The sequence below is a fragment of the Mesocricetus auratus genome, unplaced genomic scaffold (genome assembly GCF_017639785.1).
Source record: "Mesocricetus auratus isolate SY011 unplaced genomic scaffold, BCM_Maur_2.0 Super-Scaffold_100676, whole genome shotgun sequence".
In the NCBI taxonomy this organism is placed as follows: domain Eukaryota; kingdom Metazoa; phylum Chordata; class Mammalia; order Rodentia; family Cricetidae; genus Mesocricetus; species Mesocricetus auratus.
Genome location: NW_024429266.1, coordinates 105,780,175 through 105,798,624, shown reverse-complemented (window position 1 = coordinate 105,798,624; position 18,450 = coordinate 105,780,175). Strand labels below are relative to the sequence as shown.

The following is an 18,450-nucleotide window of genomic DNA, read 5'->3' as shown; positions in this document are numbered from 1 at the left end:
GGAGAGGGAGGGAGGGAGAGGGAGGGAGGGAGGGAGGGAAGGAAGGAGGGAGGGAGAGGGAGAGAGGGAGGGAGGGAGAGAGGGGGATAGGAGGAGGGACAGGGAGAAGAGAGTGTCTCCCTAAGGTCTCCCGGCAGTAGAGTTCTCCAGAAAGGTCCAAACCCAAGCCCCTGACCCCCGCACCCCTGGCTGCCCTGGCCTATGGTTCTACCATCCAAGTCATGCACATTCCAAGCACAGTTCTCATGCTCATAAATGTCCACTACTACCCCAGCTCCAGCTTAGAGCCAGGAGTTTAGAGAAGCCCCGGTCATCACATCTCTCATCACCTAAAAAACCTACTCCCCAGAACAAGGAAGGCTACAGAGCGCCCACTGTGTGGACACAGGTGCTCAGGGGACACAGACCCCTTTCACTGAGACTTTCTACCACAAGATGCGCCACCAGCCTCCCTCTCAGATACAGTGAGAAATGCCAGTAGGGACAGGCTCTACTTCCTTCCTGCACAGGCCCTTTCCAGAACAACTTTTGAGCACTTTCAAAAGTTCTTGAAATTCTATGATTTGGACATGCAATAAAATCCATTAAGAGTCACTGCATGTGCTGTGACGGGCTAGTCCCAGAGTAGCAAGTTGTGTCTTTCCACGGGTCCTCAGAGGAGGAGCCAGTACTCCCTCCCCAGTAAGAGGGATGGCCCTTCAGATATCTGAAAGTTCTCTCCAGGCTCACTCGGGAGAACAGTTGTGTCTGGCATTCCCAAGCCTTTCAGTATTTCATTTGTGGGGACTAGGAGCTCTCATGATGCCCTGCAAATTACATCCCTGCCCTCAAAAAATATTTACAACCTGCAGACAAATTAAGATTGAAAAAACAGAACAAGTCAGGTATGGGGGGTGCCCCCCCACAATGCTCAGCAGACAGATGTGAGGTCAGGGCTAGCCTGGGGTACACAAACAGACTGTCTAGAAAACAAAGCAGCTCCCCATACAGAAAGCCAAAAAGGCCGCAGACAGCCCTGCCTAGGATGCACTGTACTTTCCCATTAAATGCTTTGATTCAGAACAGAAAGAGGACAGCTGAGGCTTGGTGTACGGGGAAGAGCCAAGCCACAGCCGCTCTGAGCATGCTTCAGCTGTGCCCCTCCTTCCTGGCCTTTCTACTCTTGGTGCATACAGAGACCCAAGCAGCAGCATCACTGCCTCTCCAAGCTGATCTGGGTACTAGTAACTGGATGGGGTGGGTCCTGCCCCACTCCTGTTTTCCTTCATTTTTCTATATCAGGGACGAGGTGATCTATTTTTAGTGTGTGGCTGGTTAAGTCAGGGGTTGCTATAGTGACGGTGAGTGGCTACAAACCCAGAGCTGCTCAGATTTCCAGTCGCAGAGAAATCCCAACACGGAGTCCTGACAGGAATGCGACATTGGAGAATGGAGTGACCCTGCTCATGAGAGTCCCTGCCTACCGTGTGCATGCCATGGGAAGGCTGAACCCGAGTCTTGCTGGCAGTAAGTGACTCCGGACTCGGGACTGGGAGAAAAACCAGCGAGTTGATTGGGAATGGGTGCCAAGGCTCAGTCGCAGATGAGATGTGTCACCAGAGGGAGGGGGCACAAAAGGGAGCATCAGGGTTGGTCAGGAAGCAGAGGAGAAAGGAGAGCATAGGCAGAGCCCTGACTCTTGTTTCCAAGGATGAGAAGGTGAGGCAGGTTGAGCACACCAAGACTGGTTTCTGTGGATGTCTCAGTGGGCCTCAGGGGTCTCAGTGCTGTCTGGCTGCCTGTCCCTGGCCTCCAGTGACTAGGGGCCCATGGAGGAGTAGGTGTGCAGAGCCAGGCTCCAACTGATTACTGTGTACATAAAAGGGTGGGCTTCTGGGCAACCTTTGGCAAGAATTGGGTAGCTCTTAGGAAAAGGTCCCTCAGGGATGGCCATATGTAAGACCATCAAAAGGAATGGGAACTGGCTCTATCCTCAGCATCACAAAAATAAACAAAAGACCCCAAATTATCTTCAATATAAGATGCTACACACATTGTTCTCCTGTTGTCTTCACCTTTAATTTCCAAGTCTTTTCATCCCCACAGCACAGGGGGGCTCCTTCCTGGGAAAGCCAATGGGAGGCTTTCCTACCTCCAGGTAGGGGGAGACTCAGAGCAACAGTTCTCAACCTGTGGGGCTCACAGACCCTTTCACAGGGTCACCTGAGACCCTCAGAAAACAGGTATTTACATTAGGGTTTATAACTAGCAAAATTACAGTTACAAAGCAGCAACAAATAATTTTGCGGTTGGGGTCATCACAACATGAGGAACTGCTCAGGAAGGGTGACAAATATTTCTCCAGAGGAAGGATCTGAGGTCCCCAAGGCCAGGTTCCTCAGGCCCTCACACACAGCTCAGGTTGTGGTTTTTCTCTGGGTGTTTCTCAGCCAGGACAAAGCTGAGCTTTCTCTAAATGTCACCATCTGTCCCAGACTAAAAATCAAGGTCAGAGCCGTCCTTGCTGGTAGAATTCTCAGGTCCTCCTCCACCAAACTCTAGGCCACAGAGCACCCTGTCTGGGTGTGTGAGATGAGGGAACAGGCTTATCTTCTTCCAACCAGCCTTAGGACTGCTGTCCTCACTGATGAGTCGACATTCTAAAAGGGCTCCCACTGCCTGTGACGCCAGACACTTTCTTACGCTTTTTCCTCCTGAGGTTGCTTTTGGTCACAGTGCTTATCACAGCAACAGACACCAATATCTGTCTGTCTGTCTGTCTACCATCTATCATTCATTCACCTATACATCTATCATCTACTTACTGGCATATACAATAAGATGCTGGGCAACAGAAACGCATCTGGGGAAGCATGCACTTGTCTGAGAGTTTCTTAAAGACCCATGGTGCCCCCACCACCACCACATTGCTTCTGCAGGCCTCTCTCATGGTAGAAGCAGAAAGAAGAGCATTTCGCTCCAGTCCATGGGAGTGGCAACACTAAATTCCACAGTCAAGGGGTGTAGTGTGGGCTGTTTCTGGCTCGACTCCCAGAAAACTGAAGGTCCCAGGGAAGAAGTGTGGACTAATGTTCTCTACAGAACCTGGCTTTGTGTAAGACTTCTAGATGGTTTGTCATCATAACCTTATGGGAAGATGGGCTGTGGACTAGGAAACCAAGGTTCTCTGTGTGTGGTGCAAACACCTGTCATCTGAGCCCATCTGAGACCGTGAACTGGACAATGAGACCCCTATTTAAAGGCAAACAATGAAAAGGCCACGACTGTATTGGGTGGTTTTGGGCCCACAATGGCAGCCATGTATTATCAACATTTGCCTCTGGCATGGAATTTTTTGTGATTTCTGGATAAGACCCTAAAATGTACGCTAGACTCTCGGGTCTCTCATCCCTCCCAACCTCAAGGCTGAGAATGAGTGGGCACCAGCTTCTGCATAAAATGTCTCCACCCAGCTGAAGACTGTGTCAAAATCTCAGAGATTCCTCACCTCTCTATGGCCCACTTCCTGGATGGTGCTGCCACCTTTCTGTTGGGACTGTACGAGCCTCAGGTACCTCTCTGTAGGAGGACCATGATCTATGGGGACCCATGTCATTCCTAGTAACCTGTGTCTGTGTTTCAAACCATGATGCCTGGTGCTTGGGCTCAGAATAAACCATTTTCTTATTTCAAAATTGTTATTTTCTTTTTCAGGTTTTACAGAAAGAACTAGATGTGATATGAGTTATTTCAGGAAAGCTCTGGGAGGGCTGACTTCTACTAAGCCTTGTTAGGGTTCTCTTTTACTTGGGAAACCAGCTGTCATTGGTTTGTGTTATCTCTTCCTGTTCATGGTTGGACCCCTCAAGCACCTTGGGCCCCAACTCACCAAAGGTTCCTTGAGAACTCATCTGAGGCCCTTCACCTGCTTCCTGCTACAGCAGGACTCCCCGACCTGGGCCCTGAGCCTGAGCTATCTCCTCTGATGGCTCCAGTCCCCAATCTTCTCATTCCTCCCCCTCCCCGGCAGGGAAGCTGCCTCTATAGCCAGCCACACAACACTGCGGTCCTTGGGGAGGCAGTGCTCCCGAGGCTAGGACTGCACCTAGCCCTCGCATTAAAAAGTATGGGGGAAAGCGGTAGGGCCCACTGCGGCTTGGGGCCAAGGATACAGGGTGGTGTGAGAAACCGCCTGTGCCCCAGAGAACACTCAGTGTTGATTTTTTTCTTTAGTGTTCAGAATTCGAATGTTTTTCCTTCTCAATTCCTGCATCACAGATCACAATAGGAGGATGGGTTCTGCTTGCTCTCTGCAGAAACTGAGCTCTTGTGTTTTCCAAGGCACTGGAAGTTGGGTGAGCACATCCCCTAGGGTGCCATGGCTCTTTGTTGGTCCGGTTCAGAGGTTGTGGTGACCAGATCTGGGACTGACTGTGACCCAAGCCAAGTATTAGCCCAAGCTCTGGGTCAGGAAACCCTGAACTCATGCCCTTTCCCAACCCCCATCCCCACCCCGATCTTCTATTCCACCCTCTTGGTTCTGTAGGCTTGTTCTAGTATCTTGTATGACACTTTGCAATGTTTCTGGGCTCAGTATCGTTTGTCTACGACTGAAAGTTTACTCAGAACCTGGCTCTTCAGAAGAGCTACCTCTCCTCGCCCAGTCACACTGCTCCTGGGATCTCCAAGCCACCCAGTATATTACTCACTGACAGTATGCTACTCTGGTCTAGCAGTTTCCAATGGGCTTCTGTGGGTCAGTTTTATCTTCCTGACCCATACAGTGCTCTGGGCAGAGCAGTGACTTTGGGTACCTGGGCTGGGAACCAGAGAAAAAGGCCAACTGGCCCCTGTTTCCTTCACCCTCCAACCACCACTGCACTGAGGTGCTGTGACTGAACCACCAGCGGAAAGATGCCTCAGCCACTCTGCCACTGACCGAGTGATTCAATCGGAGAACCCAATCTGAAGTTGATCCATTCCCTGTCCAAGATGCATGTAGATTGGTTCTGCAGAGAAATAGGGTCCACAGATGGCAATCCAGACCCAGGCCAGAGTGAGGCGGGCAGGAGATGGGCCTGGCCCCACTGGGTTCATAAACTAGCTGGGTATTTCTATGTGGCCAATGACTGGTTCCTGGTTCCAGACACCACTCATTGACCAGAGAAATGTACTATCCTCCTAGGAAGGCACTGTCTTAACAAATTAGTCACTCTAGTCTTCTGTTGTACACAAAGAATGGACACCAGGTCTGGGCAGAGACCAGGCTTTCAGGGGCATGTGGAGGAAAACCCAGCTGAAGCTTGGCTCAACCCTCTTCCCATTCCAGCTTTAATCGCAATCCCTGCCTTCAGAACCTCAGCCATCCTCTCCAGACACTCAGGGGCTTCACCTCACACAGGCACAAACCAGAGTCCTGCTCATGGCCCCTAAGGTGGTGTTTAAGGGCTCAACTCTATTTCCTTATGTCCCACTACACCAGGTGGTCCTCCACAGCCTGGGTCTTTCCACCTAGCAGAAGGCTTTGATCACAAGTTGCCTCCCCACCGTGGCCATGCCCAGTGAACCTACCCTTCACACTCCTTTCAGACCCCACTGCTACCTTATCCTACAACAAAAAGCAATTCATTTGTCAAAAACAAGTCAATCACAAAGGGACAAACACAACACGGTTCCAGTTTTGTATGTGGTGAGGAAGGTCAAAGTCCAAGGCTGGGTATCTTCCTCGTCATTCTCCATCTTAAGCTGCTGAGACAGGGTCTGTCCACTGAACCTGGAGCTAGTGGATTTGGCTTAGACCAAACACCGAGGATCTGCCTGTCCCCTTGCTCCAACTCCACCCTGCTGCTAGGGTAACAGTTACACTCCACATCGTGCTCTTTCGTGGGTACTGGGATCTCATGCTTGCCCTGATGTACTTTATTCCTGAGCCCTCCTCCCCACCACCCTCCCTGTGATTCCACTGCTACGAGGAGTTCAGAGCTGTCAGATCCAAAAGAAACAGTAAGCAGCACGAGGATGGCCAGGGCCTGGGGTGTGGAAGGAGTTTAAAGGGTGCAGAATCCCGCCGGGCGGTGGTGACACATGCCTTTAATCCCAGCACTCGGGAGGCAGAGGCAGGCGGATCTCTGTGAGTTCGAGGCCAGGCTGGACCGACAGCCTCCAAAACAATACAGAGAAACCCTATCTCGTAAATCCAAAAAAAGGGTGCAGAATCCCAGTGAACAAGGGGGAGCTCTGGGGAGGACAGTGTGACTGCTGCAGAGCAGTGTGAACATCCTAAGGATACCTAGTCACACACAGCAAATGTGCTGTGTACATTTTGCCACCATTAAACCAAGACCCTCAATGTTTGTCTACTCTCATGGAGCTGTGAGTCCCACACAGAACTGACTTTTGCAGGCTGCTGAGTCCTCAGAGCGAGGGGCCAATGGGAAGTAGACCCAGTGGGACTGGCAGGATATAGGTGATGGCTGGGCGTGGACATGGGCACCACTACATTCTCCTGTGTATGACTGAAAATTCCCACTAGGAAAAGTCAAAAACTGTATTGGGGTATTTACAGCAAATTCGCTCAAGACACTCAGGGCCATCAGGGAGTGGTGTGTGTGTGTGTGTGCGTATGGGGTAGGGACAACAGAGTCAGAATGAGGAGAATGATGGGAGAGAGTGGAGGAAAGGACAGAACAGGCAGACAGATCTTGCTTCTCAGCCTTGGCCTCTGAGGCAGAGCTTTTGATATTCTCCTAGGACCACATACACTCAAGGTCTGTTACGAGAGTGGGACCAGACAGCTGTGCCAGTGGGGCTTGGCAGTGCAGAGGGAGAGTGCCTCACATGGAAGAAGGATGCTTCTCACAAAGTCATGGCATGATCCTGCTGAACTGGGCTCACTGGGAGAGCCACAGGTGACCACAGGTCAGGGTCTTACGCCAGTCAGGTTTTCTGTAACTCTGCCTATACTCAGAGGGTGGAAATGAGGCTGTGTAGCACTGTCTGGCTCCTAATCCCCTCTTGCATTATTGCTGTTCTCTCCACAAGCTCTTTGTTGACACAATCTGGATATCTCTCTCCTGAAGAGACAAAAGGAAGGAGTACATGGAAATTCTGTCTGGCATCCGTAGCACAAAACTCCATGTGGGAGCTTCGCTTGTGTGCAGCTGTGGCCGCAGTCCATGTTCAGTTGGGCTCAGCACCCCATGACACAGAACTGTCCAAGGGGATTCCATCACTTGGCCCAGATGGTCAGCTTTCCGATGACAGTCTCATAATACTTCCTGGTGAAAGACCTATAGCCCACATCAATGGCTCTGTGTCACGGGGCAGACCTGAGCCCCCTGCTAATCCTCTCCAGTTGTTCTGGAAGGGCTCCCAGGACAGCTTCGTGGAGGTGAGTGAGTGTGCAAGTGTGCGTGGGTAAGTGTGGAGTACGACAGTAGGTCTGTGGACCTATGCTTTGTACGCACGCGTATGCGTGAGTGTCCATGTGAGACAAAGGCAAGCCACTTGACTGGAGAACAGCAGGGGACACGGGATGAAATGAAGTGTATCTCTCTTGTCCCCACAGGGAGTAGTTTCTGCAGAAGGTGGCTGTGCTGGGTAGTTTCATGTCAACCTGACACAAGCCATGAAGTCATTTGAGAGAAGGGAACCTCAATTAAGAAAAACACCTGCATAAGATCAGGCTGTAGGAAAGCCTATAGGGCATTTTCTTGGTGATTGATGGGGAGGGCTCAGATAACTGTAAGTGGTACTATCCCTGGGCTGGTGGTTCTGGGTTCTATAAGAACCACCATGGAGATAGTTAGCAACACCCCTCAATGACCTCTGCATCAGCCCTTGACTCCAGGTTCCCGTCCTGCATCCTTCAGTGATGGACACACAGTGTGGGGTGTGAGCCCAATGAACCCTTTCCTGCCAGTTTGCTCTTTTGTCATTGTGTCTCACCACAGCAATAGCAACCCTGGCTAAGACACCGGCCCAGCTGCAGAGGCGAGCCCAAGGGCAGAAGAGGCAGGCACCTCATTATGTGAAATTCTCCAATGGAAGAAAGGACATAAAACCTACCCTCAAAGTGGTACCTCCTAGACAGTCAGGGTGGCCCCACTGGAAAAAGGCATTTTGAAGCTATCATTTTTTTTTAAGCAGAGAAGGGGCAGGGCTGGAGATCATAGTTTGAGCTGTCGGGACTTGTTTCCTCAGAGACCAGGAAATCTTGGATGGAGACCTGGAAGGTCTCACAGAGCAGGCTGGGTTAGTCAAGCAGAGTTGGGAGGAAGCTTCCTCTACAGTTCATGGCCTTTTCCTTTCACTCAGTGAGTCCAGGCCTGGCACAATGGAGGAGATGCCCAGCTCTTAGCTCAGTGTGTTGTTAAGTAAAGGGAGAACCTAGAGCCCAGAGTCCTGGCAGTTGCCTGAGCAGGACTGTAGCTCCGAGAGCCCCCATGTCCCTGACCCCGAGGGCAGGGCCAGCCTTTGCAGGCAAGCTCTTGTGATACTGGTAGAGATGAAAATATTATTTTTGATCTCAGTAGCTTAGGAGATGGGATGGCAGCCAGCTCTCATACACCAGGGGAGAAACCACTGTCTGGTACACACCAGGTGTTTAATAACAGGTCTGTATGCCTATCCCCATTACCAAAACTAGACTTCTCCTTCAATAACATGGTCAGATTTAATTCTATAGTAAATGAGCATTTACTTCTTTGTTATCTAAAATGAGTCTTGTTTTTGTATGAATCACTCTTCTGGTTCTGAAAGTATTCCTTCTTCCTTCACTGCTGGGACAGGTACCCCATTCCTCTGTAAATTCACCCTGGTACTCAATGGGGTTCAACTCTTTGGTTCAATTTGCAGCTTTTTTTTTCTTTCATGAGAGGGAAAACTCCCTGATTCCAGGAATCCCCATCTCCATGCTGCCTCCTCAGACCACTGAGGCTTGAGCACGGATGCATCAGAGGTGGCAGAAGGTACAGGCAGACAGAATGCCTCTTTTTCTTTCTTTTCAGTCTATATCCTACATACTTTATGTTCCTGCTCAGATGTCTGTCAAAGTCATCACACTATTTATTATACCTGTGACAAATTTTTACCAGTTGAAATGTCACATTCTACTTTTTTTTTTTTTGAGTCAGGGTCTCATGTAGCCCAAGCTGACCTAGAACTTGATTTGGAACCAAGGATGGACTTGATCCTCCAGCCTCCAGTTCCCAAGTGCTGGGATTACAGGCATGTGTCACCACGTCTACTTTTACCCTGTGTTGGTGATAAACCCAGGGCTTCTTCACACATGCTGGGCAAGTACTCTATCAACTGAATCACACCTCCAGCCTCAGTCTCAGTTCTTAAAACATGACAGCCACCATCCAAGGTTGAGTGGTCAGAGATCACCCAGCTCCCTAGATGTACAGAAACGTGGATTCCACCTACACAACTCCATAAGAACAGAACACACAAGCTTCCACATCAGCAGGCCCATGAAATGAACCATAGATAAGTGGTCATCTTTCCCAGCCATGCTGATCTCAACCCCCTGAACCTCAGGTAGCATGTCCCAGAAACAGTTTCTCCCCAAGGGACACAATTCAGGCAGATGTCTTCCCTCCCAAGTAACCCTCCATCAACCAGATCTCTTGCCAGGGACCAAGGAGATGGAGTCCCTTCCTCTGGCAGATGGGGTTCTCCACACACACATTTAATTTGTAACAAGACAAGCTGACAGTTCGACTCATCCTCAGTCTTCCTTAAGCCACTGTTTTTCCTAAACCAGTAACCATCCCAATTGATCCCTAAACCACACAGAGCCAGGTGAGAAAGAAAACATCCTCAGGAAGAGTGATGGTGCTGGTGACACAGTTCCCGGGAGCAGCATGGCCACTGGTAAGCAGTCATCCCTTTACCTGAACCACACTGCCTCAGGGTTATGCCCAGAGCAGCAAGCCACGCTCACACAGGTGTACACACGCACACATGTGCACACACGTGCACACACACACACACACACACACACACACACACGATCATCAGAGAAACCGAAAGGACAGGGTCCTACCAAAAAGCCCATGGGGTTCCGACTGGCGCCTCTGGGTGCTTCGGTTTTGGTCCTTGGGTTTCTTGTTGCCCCTCAGACTTCCAAAGCGCTTCATGAGTCACTGTGGTCACAGAAGTGGTGACAGATGAACATATCAGGACTTGAAGAACCAGCACGAGCCTCAGCTCGTGAACAGGGGTTCACCAGAAGGGGAGCGGCATCAGATGGCAAGTGCGGGTACCTGGGCGTCACAGCTCACACTGCTGAGAGGCAGTCAGACTCAGCCACAGCCCGTGGGTCTGAATGTCCTCACCAAGACATCTCTGATCAACAGGAGATGAGGGTCGTGCCCCAGGACCAGTCTAGTAGCCACAGGGGACCTCACAGCAGTTCTTCTCACTGAGGTCCCTGAGACTTCTGAGCAGAAGCAGTTCTGACTGGCCGCACCTCTCCTCTCCCGGCAGGCAGCTGGAGTGTCAGTGTCGCCTGTCCTAAGTAGGCAAGAAGCCACTGGAGGTACGAACACAACCTTGCAGGGGATCTGTTTATGTAGTTAAGGTCACAGGCTCACCGACAAGCTCCAGGTTACTTATTCTCTTTAAACTTAAAGCAGAAGGGGAGCCCAAGTAGGCAGAGCCGGCACCAGCCTGCTAGTCATGTGCAGATCTGCGTGATGTCTCTTTAAGAAGACTGTAAAAGGAAACCACCCTGTACAGACAATTCTTGGCACCAATTGGCTAGAGCACATTCCCATTGTGACATGACATCACACAACTATTTTGATGCATGTGCTTGTGGCTCTGAGAGCTAGAAGGCTCCAGAGGCTGCCTGAGGAGAAGCCCTGAGAACACCAGGGCTAGATTCTGCTGAATCTCCTTTGGCCTTCACTCTTCTAGGGAGCATAGCAAGATCCCCTTTCAGGAGAGGAAGGGTTGCCGTAGGATTCAGCACAAGGTCTCAGTCGAGCATGGAACCTGACTTGCTAAGAACTGCACGACAGAACTCAGATTTTGGAGGACATCTCACTCGACTCCTACTGTAGACAGTTAGGGTGGGCTGTGGCTCATCCAAGCTCCGGCAGCCAATGACAGAGACAAGACTGGAACACTAATCTCATCTACCACAAGTCTAATGTCCACCCTGACAAAGCATGGAAGCTTTAGTTCACACATGTGCTGTAAGTAAAAAGAGGGTAAAACACAAGAGAGGGAAACCAGCTTGTTTTTCTGATGGCTTTTACTAAAGAAAGTAACTTTCTCTCTTACTAAGTAGCACTGTGACCTTGCAAAAGTCTCTTCTCATCTCTGGGACTCAATGTCCACCTCTCATAGCCAGGATGAGACCAGGTCATAGCAGCGTTTCAAGTTCTTACACTCTGGGGTAGAGAGATGGCTCAGCGGCTAAGACTATGTACTTTGCACTGCTCTTTCAGAGAATCCTGTCACCCATGACACACAGATCACAACCACCAGTTACTCCAGTTCCAGGGGAATCAGATGATCCCCGCACACCTGCACAGACCCATACTCCACACACACACCTGCACTCACATGCACACACCTGCACTCACATGCACAGACCCATTCTACACACACACACCTGCACTCACATGCACACACCTGCACTCACATGCACAGACCCATTCTACACACACACACCTGCACTCACATGCACACACCTGCACTCACATGCACAGACCCATTCTACACACACACACCTGCACTCACATGCACACACCTGCACTCACATGCACAGACCCATTCTACACACACACACCTGCACTCACATGCACACACCTGCACTCACATGCACAGACCCGTTTTACACACACACACCTGCACTCACATACACACACCTGCAGTCACATGCACAGACCCATTCTACACACACACACCTGCACTCACATACACACACCTGCAGTCACATGCACAGACCCATTCTACACACACACACACACACACACACACACACACACACCTGCACTGACCCATTCTCAGGGACACAGGCAAATAATTTGTAGAAACCAAGTTCCAATAATCTGCACCAAATGGTAATGAAACCTGAGTGGATGCTCTCCCAAATAACCACTCACCTAAGAGTTAGTTACATGGTCCCTGTGCTGTAGATGACTATCGTGGGGCTTCTCAGCTCCCTGTTTAGATGGAATCACCTTCACAAACCTCACTGATAAATTTTTGTTATCTAACATGACATCTGGAAATGAGGGGGTTTAAGAAGATAGGATGGGGACACTTGTGAGGAGGACCCAAACCCACAAGAAACCACCATGAGTTCAAGCCTGGCTGCTCTGTGTGGGTTCGCTATTCTATCAGGCCGAGTTGAGCACTGTCGGTTACCACCTGTTCACCATGAAGCACGTGTGAGAAAATGATGGATTCCCTAGGTAGGGCAACAGGCTGAGAAAGTACAAGCTTTAGGGAGCCTTGCTATGAGGGTCTCCACCAAGCAGGAAGAGTCCACGACAAGGGAGGTCCAGGATGCCATAAGTAGGAGTTTGGACTGTCTCTCCCAGGACTGAGAACTTGATCTCCAGCCAAGTGTGGGTGGTTGAAGGACCTCTGTGGTCTGGAGTCTAGCTGGTGGAACTCACAGGGAGTGAGCTTGTTCTGGCTCTGACCCACTTTGTCTGTGGTTGGCCCACACAATACTAACAACTGGGCCTCACGTCCCCAACACACTTTTCCCAGCATGAAGAACTGAAATCCCTTTGAAACTAGGAACCCAAATAAAGACTTACTCCCTTCAGTGGCCTCTGACCTGCCATCCCCAGGGCCTTCCTTTGGTCACAGTGCTGAGACCCTGCCTCATCCTGTATTTCTGCCTGCCTCACTGTACTGCCCCAGCCTGTCTCTGTACTGCCCCATCATCCTCTCGCTGACAGTGGGTGGTGAAGCTTTGTCTTGACTTCTTTTCTGTGGTCTCTACTGAGTTACTGGCGACTGCAGGGACTTCAGCGCTGCACTGGATGCTGTGAGGTGGGGAACCAGCCTTAGCACAGCTGCTGGGGTTGTCCCCACTTCCCCATGAGGGCCCCTTCTTCCAGTCACACTTCAGATTTTCTAAGCTGCATGTGCGGCTGATTTAGTCCTTTGGCCACCAGAAGCCAGTCCTTCCGTCTGGCTACGTCTCTAGTATAGTAGCAGGGTATCTCCGTGGTCAGATTACAGTGGCCCAAACTTCCCATGATTAAAAAACTCTGCAAAAGATGAAGTGTGCACATTTTAGGTTTTGAAGAATTTATATAAACTCTGCTTAAAGTAAAAATTAAATTTTTCTCAATTTAAAACTATGATGATCCCGGTGTGGTGGCACACACCTTTAATTGTAGCACTGGGGAAGCCGAGACAGGATGATTGTGAGTTCCTGATCAGCATGGGCTACACAGTTAAGACCTATCCCTAAACAAAAATGCAAAAAAGAAACAACAACCTAATAAAGTAAAATAAGAAGAAAAATGCAAAGATCTGTCTGCATGGGCCACTGAACATACATAAAAGGCTATGTAAAAAGACATAATGTTCTTTTTAATGCATGTTTGCATGCATGCACAAGTGGAGAAATTGTGTATATGTGTGTGTGTGTGTGTGCGCGCGCGTGCAAGAGGTTGATGTGGACTGACTTCCTCAATTGCTTTCCACATTATTTTTTGAGGCAGCGTCTGTCCCCGAACCTGGAGTCTGGCAATTCACTAGACTGAGTGGCTGGCAGTGAGCCCCAGGGATTCTCCTGTCCTCACTCCCCAGTATAGGGATGCTGAGCATGGAGGGGGCAGCTTTTTGTGTGGGTTCTGGGGATTCAAACTGAGGTTCTCATGCCTCTGGGACATTTCACTGACTAAGCCATCTCCCCAGCCAACAATGTAAGCATTCTTACTCTAGAAAGTGAGCACAGAATGTGGAAAGAAATATTTCAATGTCTAGTGACTAGAAGCAGACGAATTTCAGTTTATAAGGAAATGAACAGCAAGTGGAGGTGGGCATGGTGGCCTGGTTTATCCTGGTTTATCCAGACACTCACTCAGCAGGTGGGGAATGTTCCAGGCAGCTGTTGATGGAGGGGATTTGGGTGCTGTAAACCACTCAAAGACACTCCTGTTCTCCAAGAACGGTATTTTCATTATCAAAATAATAACTACCATTTACCAAGAGTCTCTTACAAACCAAGCAAGCACTGGGCAACTTAACAGCTGTCATTCCATTTTGTCCCTACAAGGCTGAAGGGCAGGCATCAATAGCCGAGCCATCTAAAGATGAAGAGTTGAGAGTCAGAGTAGCAGCTTGGTGGGGTCACACAGTTGAAAAGCCAGGGCAGGGGGCATGGACTAGAACCCTGATTCTACTTCTGTTTGCATGCACACAATACAACATCAGGGCCCAAGGTCAAAGCCCCCTCTGGCTCCCCCAGGCCCTGCCTCAGTGAGTTCCTTGGAAGAAAAAGAATATGCAAGAGTCTAGATTCTTCATAGTCACCTTTGACCTCCAGGTAGGAGAGTTTAAAGGCAGAAGTGCCAATCCTGAAAACCCTGTTCTGCATCCCCATGGCAGCCATGGCATGCCAGCAGTGCAGGTGAACCCTGTGTTTGAAGTGCCAAGAAGAACAGACTGTGTCACTTTCCAGGTGGCTAAGCACAGGAGAGAAACACAGACAATCCCTCTGCCCGGCTCTGGCCTTTGCTCTGAACTTAACCCACAGGGGCATTTGGGGGTCTTTCTAAGGAACTTAAGAATGTGATCAATTAGGTGAAGGGGAAAAAAAGAATTCCCTGTGTCCTTCAGGGTCACTGGCTGGGGTGGGAATGGGGGTGGGGGGGTGGGGGGGGTGAGGAGGAACAGGCAAGGTTCAGCTTGAGTTTTTGGCCTGGCACAAGGTCTACACTAAGGAAGCTTTTGGAGAGGGAAGCACTTAAGAGGCCTGGGAGCGCTCACAAGATGAGGCTGTTTTAAAGTGGTCTGGCTCTTTCTAGATCATGCCTTAAAAACTATAGTCATCAATGGCGTGAACCAGGAACAGTGAGGTTGGGGACAGCAGATGCCCTCACAGGACACCATTCTGACACCAGTCCTACAAGATTTAGGGCGAGGTGTAAAGCCAAGTAAAGCATTTCATGTTTCTTTTTCCTACTTTTCAGGCTCCTTACTGGTGACACAATACCAAGTGTCCAGACCTGAAAACAACATACATGCAGACAAAACTGAACTCAGCAAGCTGTATTTGCCTATTTATGTGCACATTTGTATGTTACATAACAATAAAGAAAAAGAAACTGTCAGTTTGAGGGGATGGGGACACGGGAAGGGTTGGAGGGGAGGATACCTGGGAGGGTTGGAGGGGGTAGTGATGTAATTCTATTTTAATTTAAAATGTACTAATTTTGTGAAAACACACATTAAAATAAACCCACCACACAGTCATGGGCTGGGAAGGTGACCCAGTAGTTAGAGCACATGCTGTGCCCGCAGGAGGACTGGAGTTTGGGTCCCCAGAGCCCTTGTAAATTTTGGGTGGCTGTGGTGGCCTGCCACTAAGTCAAGCCTCGGAAGGCAGAACCACGATCCCCAGAGCAAGTTGTCTAGTGAGACTAGCCCTGTCAGTGAGCTCTGGGCTTGACTGAGAGACCCTGTCTCAATAAAGAATTTGGAAGAGGTGTTGAGTACGATTCCCAACACCAACTTGGGGCTCTTATATGCACACACACAAGCATACACATTGACACACATGTACCCACAAGCATGCAAAATATGCATACATGCATGTGCGTACACACACACACACACATACACACACACACACACCACAGTTCTTAGCTCTAAATCTTCAGATATAACCGCAGCTCCCACCACTCATCAAAGAAGCTTCTCTTTACAGCAAGTGAAGACTATCACAGAAATCCACAACTGCACACAAAAATGCAGAGATGAATGGGCTGTGGGGGGCATTCATGGATACACTCGTGTATGCTCTCGTTGTTGCTATCAGTTTAGATTCCAGGTATAAGTCTGCACTCAGCAACAAGAAAGATTACAAAGCAATGAAGACCACAACCTTGGGACACTGCACACTTCCAGCTTACACCATTATTTTGTCTTATATGTTAATTTTCTTTCTAGCTAGACTGAAAGTACTGTATTCACAGGGATCCCCTCCCATAAGAGAAACAGAACAAGCACATGCTGATGGGGTTTCTTGCAGCTGGTTCAGCAACAGAGAAGTGGGCCAGCGAAGCGGGAGGAGCTTCTTGGGAGGCCTGCATAGGCTGACTGTCCTGGAGACCAGGGAGGGACTGTGGCAGCTCTCTGACCTTTGCAGTCAAGCTCTGCTCTCCTCTGTAGTGAGACATAGGATGCCCACAGGCCTGGATCTTCTCAACCCGAACGTTCAGGGTTTATAGGTGTGATGGATGCCACCAGGTCTATTGCAGCAACAGTTCAAAGCCAGAGTGTTCAACAGATGGCAGTCCCGGGCAGCAGAGGTCACAGTCACGGATGGGCAGCTGAAGGAGCTGCAGACAGGGAGGGGCTCCGAACTGCACTTCAGTGCATGTGCAAGGGGTGTTCTCATGCTCTGGACACAGCACACACTGCAGGCCACACCTCTCATTGTGGTGTAGTGAGCGCACTGTTGTAGTCCTAAAGCTCCCCCGTAATCCTGTATTCTAAAGCACACAAATAATCTATCTAATCCTAGGAGGATTCCTGATGGTGACTGGCCATGTTCTCACACATGGGAGACATGCTAAGTAAGATAGAGACACCTGTTGTCCAGTAAATTGGGCATGTTTTAGACTTGAGGTTGGGGCTTACCCAGAACTGGCCAATGTGGCTCTTAGTCTCTGTTGCGGATACCACAGTAGCTACCCAACCTCTACCTGTACCCCAAAGGACACCCTCCACATGACTGTGTGGTGGGTGGGATTCTGAGAGTTTTAGCTTCCTGAAACCACATGGTTAGGGACAGTTTGAGTCCCTTGATACCTGGAAGTTCATAGAAAGCCCACAGAGATGATTGATTCTTGATTAAAATCACCTTTCAGAAAAGCCCCCAAATCCTCATTACCACTGGAGCTACTCTGGGTGACGTGACAAATTTTACTACAACTGCCACAAGGATGTACAGGGGAGAAAGGTAGCTGAGACTCAGGGTGCATCCAACCAGGATGGGGCACCTTGATCCATTCACAAGCAGGGTATCCCTCATCCATTCACGAGCAGGGTATCCCTCATCCATTCACGAGCAGGGTATCCCTCATCCATTCACGAGCAGGGTATCCCTCATCCATTCACGAGCAGGGTATCCCTCATCCATTCACGAGCAGGGTGTCCCTCATCCACTCACGAGCAGGGTGTCCCTCATCCACTCACGAGCAGGGTGTCCCTCATCCATTCATGAGCAGGGTGTCCCTCATCCATTCACGAGCAGGGTGTCCCTCATCCATTCACGAGCAGGGTATCCCTCATCCATTCACGAGCAGGGTATCCCTCATCCATTCACGAGCAGGGTATCCCTCATCCATTCACGAGCAGGGTATCCCTCATCCATTCACGAGCAGGGTATCCCTCATCCATTCACGAGCAGGGTGTCCCTCATCCATTCACGAGCAGGGTGTCCCTCATCCATTCACGAGCAGGGTGTCCCTCATCCATTCACGAGCAGGGTATCCCTCATCCATTCACGAGCAGGGTGTCCCTCATCCATTCATGAGCAGGGTGTCCCTCATCCACTCACGAGCAGGGTGTCCCTCATCCATTCATGAGCAGGGTGTCCCTCATCCATTCACGAGCAGGGTGTCCCTCATCCATTCACGAGCAGGGTATCCCTCATCCATTCACGAGCAGGGTATCCCTCATCCATTCACGAGCAGGGTATCCCTCATCCATTCACGAGCAGGGTGTCTCTCATCCATTCACGAGCAGGGTGTCTCTCATCCATTCATGAGCAGGGTGTCCCTCATCCATTCATGAGAAAGGTGTCTCTCATGCTAGTGAGGAGCTGCCGAGGCCTGTAATCCACGTGCTCCAGGACCTCTCCCCATCCAGAGGTCACAGCTTGCCTGGTAATCATGCTCACATGTCCTGTGTGGAGCGACTTCTCCAAAGTACTTTCCTATGTTTTTAGCATGCTGGGAGGAGGAGGAGGAGGCTAGCTGCTGTTGTTCAATTAGGGATATCCAGTGACAGAAGTTCCCAGGAGCCCCCAGGATCCAGAGTGGCCTGGAAGAGAGCTGGGATCTGTGACCCACTGCAGTTTCCTCATCCAGGTCCAGTGGGGACCCTGCAGCTGCTCTCTCTGTTGCAGGGATGTAGGAAAAGAAACTGAGGACACACCATCAAAACCTGGCTCTCAACCCCTTGAGGGTTATGACCCAGAGGGCCTGAAAAGCACCCAGGTCCTTGAGAGGCTGCTGCCAACCGAAACTCTGGGGT

The 18,450-nt window shown here is 50.1% G+C and overlaps 1 protein-coding gene and 1 long non-coding RNA gene across 6 annotated transcripts in view; one reads left to right on the top strand and one right to left on the bottom strand.

The window, feature by feature from the left end:
- Positions 1 to 18,450, bottom strand: part of Prkag2 (protein kinase AMP-activated non-catalytic subunit gamma 2) — a 249,890-nt gene that overhangs the window by 138,748 nt on the left and 92,692 nt on the right. Inside the window, exon 1 of one of the 3 annotated variants that reach the window (XM_013126117.3) lies at positions 10,031 to 10,160. The exons of the other annotated variants lie outside the window; for them this stretch is intronic. Within the exon in view, the coding sequence (XP_012981571.1) occupies positions 10,031 to 10,124 (94 nt within the window). The 5' untranslated portion in view covers positions 10,125 to 10,160. Of the gene's footprint in view, positions 1 to 10,030; positions 10,161 to 18,450 lie in introns of those variants that run through there. 3 annotated transcript variants of the gene reach the window in all.
- Positions 1,179 to 15,299, top strand: LOC121136559. Of its 3 annotated transcripts, XR_005873590.1 has the most exons (6): positions 1,179 to 1,506; positions 6,730 to 6,897; positions 7,021 to 7,369; positions 7,932 to 9,858; positions 10,107 to 11,186; positions 15,159 to 15,299. It is a non-coding gene; the product is annotated as an uncharacterized LOC121136559 (long non-coding RNA). The 3 variants fall into 3 exon arrangements; XR_005873589.1 differs by lacking the exon at positions 6,730 to 6,897 and having other exon boundaries at positions 9,781 to 9,858; XR_005873588.1 differs by lacking the exon at positions 6,730 to 6,897.